This window comes from Trichechus manatus, unplaced genomic scaffold (assembly GCF_000243295.1).
Source record: "Trichechus manatus latirostris isolate Lorelei unplaced genomic scaffold, TriManLat1.0 scaffold00244, whole genome shotgun sequence".
NCBI classification, from domain to species: domain Eukaryota; kingdom Metazoa; phylum Chordata; class Mammalia; order Sirenia; family Trichechidae; genus Trichechus; species Trichechus manatus.
In genome coordinates this window covers 84,884-94,038 of record NW_004444180.1, presented here as the reverse complement: position 1 = coordinate 94,038, position 9,155 = coordinate 84,884, and the positions used below count along the sequence as shown (strand labels likewise).

The 9,155-nt window shown below is 59.0% G+C and overlaps 2 protein-coding genes across 3 annotated transcripts; both read right to left on the bottom strand.

The window, feature by feature from the left end:
- Positions 1-3,203: 3,203 nt before the first annotated feature.
- Positions 3,204-6,049, bottom strand: CIMAP1A (ciliary microtubule associated protein 1A). Of its 2 annotated transcripts, XM_004389361.1 has the most exons (6): positions 5,920-6,049; positions 5,520-5,720; positions 5,159-5,260; positions 4,851-4,972; positions 3,931-4,071; positions 3,204-3,293 (listed from the first exon to the last, which is right to left on the bottom strand). In XM_004389361.1, exons 1-6 carry the CDS (start codon positions 6,026-6,028, stop codon positions 3,204-3,206), a joined length of 765 nt encoding a protein of 254 aa, XP_004389418.1. In that variant the 5' UTR covers positions 6,029-6,049. The 2 variants fall into 2 exon arrangements, with proteins under 2 accessions (XP_004389418.1, XP_012414868.1); XM_012559414.1 differs by lacking the exon at positions 3,931-4,071.
- A 1,136-nt stretch (positions 6,050-7,185) lies between these two features.
- SCGB1C1 (secretoglobin family 1C member 1) lies at positions 7,186-8,420 on the bottom strand. The gene is made up of 3 exons (XM_004389395.1): positions 8,366-8,420; positions 7,592-7,791; positions 7,186-7,218 (listed from the first exon to the last, which is right to left on the bottom strand). Exons 1-3 carry the CDS (start codon positions 8,418-8,420, stop codon positions 7,186-7,188), a joined length of 288 nt encoding a protein of 95 aa, XP_004389452.1.
- Positions 8,421-9,155: the final 735 nt, after the last annotated feature.

Here is a 9,155-nt window from a genome sequence, read left to right as displayed (position 1 = left end):
AGACACTCAAATAGAGACTTGTACACCAGTGTTCATTGCAGGACTATTCACAATAGCCAAAATGTGGAAACTGAATGCCCATTAACAGATGAATGAATAAACAAGATGTGGTACGTACATACAATGGAATACTACTCAGCCAGTAGGAGAAATGAAATCTTGATACCTGCTACAATATAGATGGAGCTGGAAGACATGATGAGTGAAATAAGTCAATCACAAAAGGACAAACATTGTATGATGTCACTTTCATTAAAAGACAAGAAAAGGCAAATGTATAGAGAACAAAGTTTATTAGTGGTTACCAGGGGTGGGAGGCAGGGGTGGAGAAAGGAGAGTTTAATGGTGATGGAAATATTGCATTGATTAAGGGTAGGGTTACACAGCCAATTGTAAGTGCTGTCAATAAGTTGTACACTTGTAAAAAGTTGAATTGACAAAAGTTGTGTGATATATATACAAAAACGACAAAAAAAAAAAAAAAGGTAGCTGCTGAGGCTCCTTAAGTATAACCAAGTACCTCATGGGATTTAGTTCCTTGGTTTGGAAGTTTAGGGTCGTGGTTTCGTGGGACATCCTAGCCTAATAACATGTTTAGTGCTTCCGTTCTACCTCCTAGTTCATTGCATAATGCTTGGGGTCTTGAAAGCTTGCAGGCAGCCATCCAAGGCACGATTGTTCTCTTTTCGCCTGGAGCAACAGAGGAAGAAGGAGAATCGGGAATAGGAGGAGGATATGGAATGTGTGGCTAATTGCCTCCATGAACAGCTGCCTCTTTTGCAAGAGAGCAGAAGAACTGGATGGTGCCTGGCTACCATTCCTGGACATTTTGATCAAAGATCCCATAGAAGAATCCCAATCAGAAGGGTTGAAACGCAACAAATTCTCATGGACTGTAGACTTCCCGGAACCATGAAGGTTGGGTGAACCCCTGAAAGTATTGCCCTGAGATGATCTTTAAACCTTAAACCAAAAATATCCCCTGAGGTCTTCTTAAAACCAAACGGTAGTTTAGCTTAACTAGAAAAAAAATGTCTGCCTTGAGCATTGTGCTCTTTTAAGAACTATCTGTATGGGATCAAATTGACAACAGCAACTCAAAAGATTAGATGGGAACCTTAGGGGGCAGTGAGTTTATGTGAATGGCGGAGGAACAACTCAGAAAATGAGGGCGAGAATGTTTGTACAACTCAGAAGAGTGTCATCAGTGTCCCTACATGGTACATGTAGGGACAGGTTGGTGTATGTTTTGCTCGGTATGTTCTCAACAACAAGAGCAAAGCAACCGTGCAGTCTTTTTTTTTTTTTTTTTTCCACAGACTAGGACCACAGACTGGCTGAGGCGCCTCTTCCTTGCCCCTTCTCCATGGATCATCATCCCTCCTCCAGAGCTGTGTCTCCCCTGATCTCTGGGGCGTGTACAGGGCAGTTGAAACAGCTCACGACCTGGCTTCCACTGCTTCTTCATTCAAACGCTGAGGTAGCAGCCCCTCTAATACTGAGAGGCTTAAGTGGGTCCCTGTGACATGCAGCCTGACACTGTCGTGGCCCTACACACCTGCAGGGCACAGCCCCACAGGTGTGCCTGACGGTGCTGCTGCTGAGGTCCTCGTCACTTCCCCAACCCCTCCCCCCAGGCTTGGAGGCCAAGTTCAGACTCTGGGCCTGGCCCCTGGCCGCCACCTGGGTGGCCCCACCTGCCACACACCTGGCCCGGTTCCTTGGTCTCACATGCTTGGTCTCCACCCTGTGCTGGTCCATCTAGAGACCCCCCTGCCAGACTCAGCCTGGGGCCACCTTCCCTGCTCACCTCCTCCTTGTCCTGTGCCACCACTGCTATGTGACAGATCCCCGGAGCCTTAGTGTCATGGGTTGAATTGTGTCCTCCCAAAATGTCTGTCAACTTGGCTAGGTCATGATTGTTTTCAGTATTGTATGATTGTCTACCATTTTATCATCCAATGTGATTTCCCTATGTGTTGTAAATCCTATCACTATGATGTTAATGAAGTGCATTAGTGGCAGTTATATTGATGAGATCTACAAGATTGGATAGTGTCTTAAGCCAATCTCTTTTGAGATATAAAAGAGAGAAGCAAGCAGAGAGACATGAGGACCTCATACCACCAAGAAAGCAGTGCCAGGAGCAGAGTGCATCTTTTGGACCTGAGGTTCCTTCGCTGAGATGCTCCCAGACCAAGAGAAGACTGATGACAAAGACCTTCATCCAGAGCCAACAGAGAGAGAAAGCCTTCCCCTGGAGCCAGTGCCCTGAATTCGGTCTTGTAGCCCACTGGACTGTGAGAGAATAAATTTCTCTCTGTTAAAGCCATCTACTTGTGGCATTTCTGTTATAGCAGCACTGGATGACGAAGACACTTAGTCTCTTAAAACAGCAGTGATCTTTTATTACATCTCAGGGATTCCGTGGTCAGGATTTCAGACAGGCCGAAGTGGTGTGGCTGCCTGCTGTCTGCTGTCTGCAGCCTCAGCTGGAGATGGAAAGCCTGGAGCTGCAACCACCTGAAGGTCAGTGCTGGTGAACTGGGGGCCCAGCTGGGCTGATGCCCCCAGGACGCTGCATGCAGCCTCACCATGCGCTGCGCTTCCTCACAACATGGCAGCTGCTCCACGGGCAAGCGGAGACAGAGAGACAGATACAGAGACGGACAGAAAGGTCCAGGCAGAGCCGCCTCTTTGCTATGACCTCGCCTCCGTCCCCCCGCTGGGGTGAGCACAGGCTCCAGTTTAGATTCAAGGGGAGGGACCAAGACCCTGACTGTCAGTGGGAGCAGGGTCAGTCACCCGTGAGAGGGCCCATGGTAGGGGGAACGTGCAGGTTCAGCCGTCTCTGGAAGAGAGGTGGGGTCCAGCACACAGAAGGATGGTGAGTGCCTGAGGCCCCGGCTCAGACCACTCTCTTCTCAGACCCCGTGGTGGCCCTTCTGGAAAAGCCTGGCCTCGCCCACCCCCAAGACAAACCCATCTCTAATGGAATCAGTGATTTATTAAATATCTGGGCACAGCAGGAAACAAGATTAGCAAATGGAAGAAGTAGTATAGAAAAAATAGTGACTGGTCACGACTGTCCACGCTCTCGGCCCCCAGGCCTGGTGGCCACAGCCTGGCAGGGAAGGGGCCCCGGCAGCAGCAGGCGAATTTGTTGTTGAGGGAACATGATGAAGCCGAGGCTGCAGGGGCAGCTACTCCACATCCACCACCAGGGGCGTCATGTAGTCGGAGTGCTTGATGCCGAAGGTGACCACAGGTGCACAGGGCCTGGTCAACGTCACCTGGGGGCAGGTCCATGAGAGGAGCCCCCGCACTGCCCACACTGACCCTCCTGAGCCCTCACCCTGCATCCTGGGTTGGACAGAGCCTGGCGGGCAGTGAGCACTCAGAGTCCGCTCACACCAGCTCCCGGCCACGTAGGGCGACCCACTGGTGGGAGGGCAGCCTTGGGCTGGGGCTGGACACACATAGGGCCTGAGGGCCCCTTAAACCCCTTCGCTGCCCCTCATCTCATCCTCTCAGAGGCTCCCTGCTGCCCAGGGCACTGAGCCATGGGGAACAAAGCCTGCTTCAGGCTTGACCTAGGTCTCCTGGGACCCCTCTGGCCCATGACGCTGTCCCCTATCCCCACTGGCTCTGGGCCGTGACCCTGCCCTCTCTGGGCTGTGACCCTGCCCCTGTCCCCTCTGGACCCTGCCCCTGCCCCCTCTGGGCCCTGCCCCTGCCCCCTCTGGGCTGTGACCCTGCCCCTGTCCCCTCTGGGCCGTGACCCTGTCCCTTCTGGGCTGTGACCCTGCCTCTGTCCCCTCTGGGCCGTGACTCTGCCCCTATCCACTTTCAGCTGTGACTGTTTCTGTCCCCTTTGGCAGTGACTGTGTCCCCTGCCCCTGCGGCCTCTGTGCTATGTTCCTCTCAGACCTTCTCTGGGCTGTGGGCTCCTGGTCCTGGCTTGAGGGTCTTGTCCCCTGGGGGCACCACACGGGCGGCCATGGTATACTGCGGGGCCTTCAGCTTGGTCAGCTGCACGTCAGTCTGGCGGTAGGCAGCAGGACCTGGGGTCTGGGGGGGAGGGCAGCTCAGACCAGGCTGGGCAGGAAGGGGCAGCTCCGACCGTGGGTGTCGGACCCTGGCCTCTGAGACGCCCTTGCAGGCTGGCACCAGTGCCAGGCGTCCCCCCTCCCGGGGAGGCGGGGGTCTCCAACATCACCCAACTGCTCGTGGCCTTCCCTGTGTGTAACACGCACCTCCCCTCTCACCTTCCTGTGGCACTGACCCCAGAGTGTGCCCACCCTGAAATTGTTCCACCCCTGGAGCCAGGGCACTGCACTGGATATGCCCCCTCCTCAGGGACCCTCGCCCCACATCTTGTCACTCCTGCCCTTGCCTTGTGGGGCCGTACTTTTCTCCTCTTCTCACTTCTTCCTCCTCACGGTGCCGCCCTGTCCCCAGGGCCACCCTGTCCCCAAGTAGCACTCTAGTGGTCACTGCCCACCTCTCTGGGTCCCTCTGCCTGTGGTCTGCCTGCTGCCCCCTCCTCACAGACAGAGCCTTCAGCAGGGCAGGGGCTTTGCTTACTGCAGACCCCCAGCTAGAGCTGGTGCCAGCACATGGTGGGCACTGGGAGGGTGAGGGGCTGAGGGGAACAAGGGAGTCCAAGGGAGCCTAGAAATCTGAGGGGTGCTGCGGTGTCCTGGGGGCCTGAGGCGGTGGATGGCTTTGGTGGGGGCCCAGAGAGACCCCCAACCCACCCTCAGGGTTTCTGGCTGTGGGGAGGGCCAGACAGTGGGGGGAGGGGCAGTGCTAGCCCTAATCATAACCCCCTCCCCCATGACACTTGCCTTGTGCAGATCATCACTGAAGCTGCCCAGCTTGCTTCGGCCCTTGATGGAGAAGGAGGGCTGGGATGTCTTGCCCACCGTGTGCGGCCCCATCACCATGGGCAGCGCATACGCCGCGGGACCTGGTAACAGGGCAACCCTCAGCCCTTGGCACCAGCCTTGGGCCACAGCCCTCCCCCCGCCGGTCCCTCCCTAGGACGCCACCTCAGACCAGCAACCTCCCCGCCCCATCTCCGCAGGTCCCTCCCTGACCGCCCCCATGAAGACCAGCGGTCCCTGTCGGCAGTGGACGCGCGGCTGCCGTGCACCTGGGGTGCTGTCCACCCTGAATGTCCTGGTCCGGGCTGAGATGGAGTGGCTGGGCGCCGAGTCGAACACATACTTGGTGGATTTCTCTGGGAAGTAATCGCCTGGGGGAAGCGTGGGCATCAGGTGTGCTGGGCCCTGGCCAACGGGGAGTGGACGCCCGACATGTCAGGCGGGCTTCCAGGCCCAGTGCGGCAGTGATGGGCATGGACTCAGGGCAGAGGGCGGAGCGGTGATCTGAGGAAGTAGAGGGGGCCTGAATGGGTGGGGAAGGAGGCCCCAGGTGTCTCATAGGCCCCAGGCGCGGTGCTGTCCCCGTCTGTTGGGACAGGCTGAGGCTGGGCCCGATCCTGCCAGGCTCACCGGGGCCTGGGGTCAGTGTGGTCTTGGTGTGGTAGCGCCCTAGGATGGAGTAGGCGGGGCCGAGGTCCTTGCCCGTCCTCAGTATCTTGGGGTTCACGCTGTAGCGGGGTCCCGGGGAGCAGTTCTCTGCCAGGAGCAGGGGGGCCCCCCGGAAGCTGTAGGCTGGTGCACGCAACTTGGTGGGGGTGTGCTTCACGAAGCCTGGGGGAGAGGGCAGCCCTCAGCCCAGAGCTGGGAGGTATCCTCCACTCCCTGCCCTCCCCATCCCTCACCTCTCCTCCCTGGGCTGTCCCTCCTCCCTGGCTGTCTCTTGCCCCCGCTGCTTGTCCCTCCAGCTGTTCCCAGCACTCCCCCCCACCCCCACTTCTCACTGGCCCCCTCCTGGCCCGCAGGCTCCTACCCGTGGTTGGTGGGATCAGGTACTTGGGTCCTGGGCTGCTGTAGAGGGCCATGATGGGCCCCCGGGGGCGGTGGGGCCTCCAGGTGCCCACCCACACCTCCTCCACCATGGCCGGCTCTGTCCAAGGAGAGGCAGCAGCTCACTTGGTGCCTGCCGGCTCCTTCCCCGCCCCCACCCTGCTCTACCTGCCAGCCGGAGTTGGGGAGCAGTAGGACTTGTTCCTTGCAACGGTGAGGCAGAGATGAGAAGCCCCAGAGGGGTTGCTTACGCCCCTCCGGGAGCTCCAGGGGGCTAAGGTAGGGGCTCCTGGGGGTGGGAGGGGCTGCAGAGCAGCAGGGGCCTCACCTGTCGGTACAGACCAACCTAGGGACCGAGCTGCTCAGTGGGGTTCCTGACCGCTGGTCTCGGTGCCCACACCAGGAGCATGGAGGGAAGGGCTTTTCTTTTTCTTTTTCTTTTTCTCCAAGCTGTGAGAACTGGGAAGGGCCGCCCGAGCTCTAGAATGTGCTCTTTGGGCGCAGGTTCTAGATCCTTGTCTCTGTGACAGGACAATGGCTGAGGGGCCACCTCCCCCCTCCAGGCCCTTTCTGGCTCCTCTGTGGTGATCAGGAAAGGGGGCTGGAAAAGGACAGTGAGTGCAGCACCCAGAGCGTGGAGGCCTCAGCCCCTCCTCCAGGGGACGCTCTCTGTCAGAGAAACTGGGTCCTGATCAGGACCAGGGTCTGAGCTACTTGTTAAGGGGCAGGAGCAGGTGGGAGGTGCTGATCAGGCAAGGGCCGATGTCCTGCCCAGGGCTGGGCCCCTTTTCAACCTTGTGCCCCTCCCCCGACCAGCCGATGGGCTCCTCAGAGGTCCTCCTTGTCCCTGGCTCTCGGCAGACTCTCTTTGCGGCTTTGGATAGTGGCTTGCTCCTAACCCCGCTGCGGACCTGGTCACTGTGTGAACTTACTGTGCTCTCGTCTGGAGCAACAGCTGGCGGAGTCACTCACGGGCAGGTGAGGCATGGCTCATCTGCAGATGTGCACCCTGCTCCTGCCCCCAGTGGTGGCCTTGCTGACCTGCCCACCGCCCATCCCTCTGTGCACCCCAAGCATGTGACCTTCTGTGTGTAAGTCTGCTCACGTGGGGGATCCCTGAGTAGAAGAGACGGAGCCAGAGCCTGAGCTGTGGGAGGCTTTATTGATGCAGCAACTTGAGGATAGATTTCACGAGGGAAGGGGGGCAGGGCTGCGTGGCCGTGGCTGCTCGGGGCTGTCGGGGGTCCACTCAGGGGCCATCTTCACTGCCCAGCACTCGTACCTGCAAGGAAGGCGTGTGGGCCAAGACCCCAGGGCTTCCTTGCTTGGTGACCAGTAACAGAGCCATGCCAGGGGAACATGGGCTCCAGCACTTTGTGGCCAGTCCCCTGCCAGCCAGCTGGGGAGGTGGTGTGTGTACGTGTGTGTACAAGTGTCTGTTGTGTGTGTGTGTGTGTGTCTGTGCACGAGTGTGTGCATGGGGTGGGGGTGGGGGCCCTCGGCTGCGAGAGGAGCAGGTCTGGGGGCCTGACAGGCTGAAGGATGCCCCGTGGGGCAGTGAGGTCTAGCATGCCCTCCTCCGCTGGCCGGGGCAGGTCGAGGTCTGGGGGTTTGTGGAGGCCCTCAGGGGATGGGTGTCGGGCCCCCAGCCTCACCAGCAGTTTGACCAGCTCTGCCTTGTGCATGGGCTGCAGGCCGTCGATACAGGACTTGAGCTCCGCCAGCGCCCACTTGGCATCTGCATTAACCTTGTACTTGCCCAGGGGCCCCTCGTAGAGATCCTCCAGAGACCCCACCAGCAGTGTTTGCAGGAAGTCCATGAAAAGCTCGCTGCTGTCTTCCCCTTTGGCCAGTTCTGTCACGGGGTGAGAGATGCCAAAGACAGGACCCCAGACTGGCCTGGGTGCTGCAACCTCAGCGGTCTCCAGACCTTCCCCATAACACCCACGTTTCCTCACACATGATGCCCCCCATGATGCCCTCCCCATGATGCCCCCACCTCACCTGTCTGCAGACCTCATCCCACCCCCTTTCCCCTCCTGGTCCCCTGGAACCACTGGGGAAGGAAAGTCGAAGCTGGAATCTCCCCTGACCCTGGTGGTCTGACCTGGGGCTGGAGGACCAGGGTCAGGATGGGCCAGGGCTGGTCGAGGCTGGGTCTAGGGTTGCACCAGGTGGGGACCGTGCTGGGCCAGGGCTGGTCGAGGCTGGGTCTAGGGTTGCACCAGGTGGGACTGTGCTGGCAGGGACTCCAGGCCCAGGCCAAGGGTGCGTCAGTGCTCGGTTTGTGATGGGACAGCAGGGCAGTGTGGAAAACCGAGTGTCCCTGGGAGGGTGCCTGATGCCCAGATCTCAGCTTCCCAGCCCACCTCCCCCACACATGGGATGTGCTGGAAGCACTGTGTCTGCCCATGGTGGCACAGACTCACCACAGACGCAGAGCAAGGCAAGGGTCGCCAACAGGAAGGTGTAGCTGCCCTTCATGGTGCGAGGCGGCCTTGGCTGTGCAGCTGCCTCAAGCCGGTTCCTGGGGTTTTATGCCTCAGCAGGTGGCACCCATCCCTGTGGGCTGGCCACCTCGCCCCGCCCCGCCCCGCCCTGCAGGTGAGACCAGTGAGGCAGCCCAAGGGCACGTCCTCATCCCTGGCCCCCAGCACCCCCTGTGTGGTAGTCAGAGGATGCAGATGAGCTTGGGGTGAGATTGTGGGAGGGCTTGAGGACGGTGGTGGTGGGCATAAGGATCAGGGGTGGGAGTGAGCTGGTGAGTGTGGGAGGTAGGAGCCCCGCTCCAGGGTCTGGGCAACACTTGGGCTGGGGCCTAGGGCGTGGTTCTGGGGTCTTGTAGGGCTGACAGGTCTCTGAGCTCAGGGACCCGGCCTGGAGACGTCCGATGGAGCTGTGGAGCAATTGGGATCTTGCGGAGTCGGCGCTGGGCTGAGGGGCAGGAGCTTGAAGCGGGCACCACATCCGGGGCATAAAAGGCCATGGATCGGGGGCCAGTGGTAGGGCCCAGCTGTTCTGACCCCAGAGGCCAGGAGCACCCCCCCGCAACACACACTGTGTCACAGCAGGAACTGAGGAGGGGCCACTCTGTGGCCAGCACGGATAAGGGCCTTTTCAGTCTAAGGTCTAAGACGCTGGGAGACGCCTCAGTGCAGCTTATGATGAAGACAGGAGGCTGAAAGTCCCAGCTCCCCCAAACCAAAGCAGCCCCAAGAG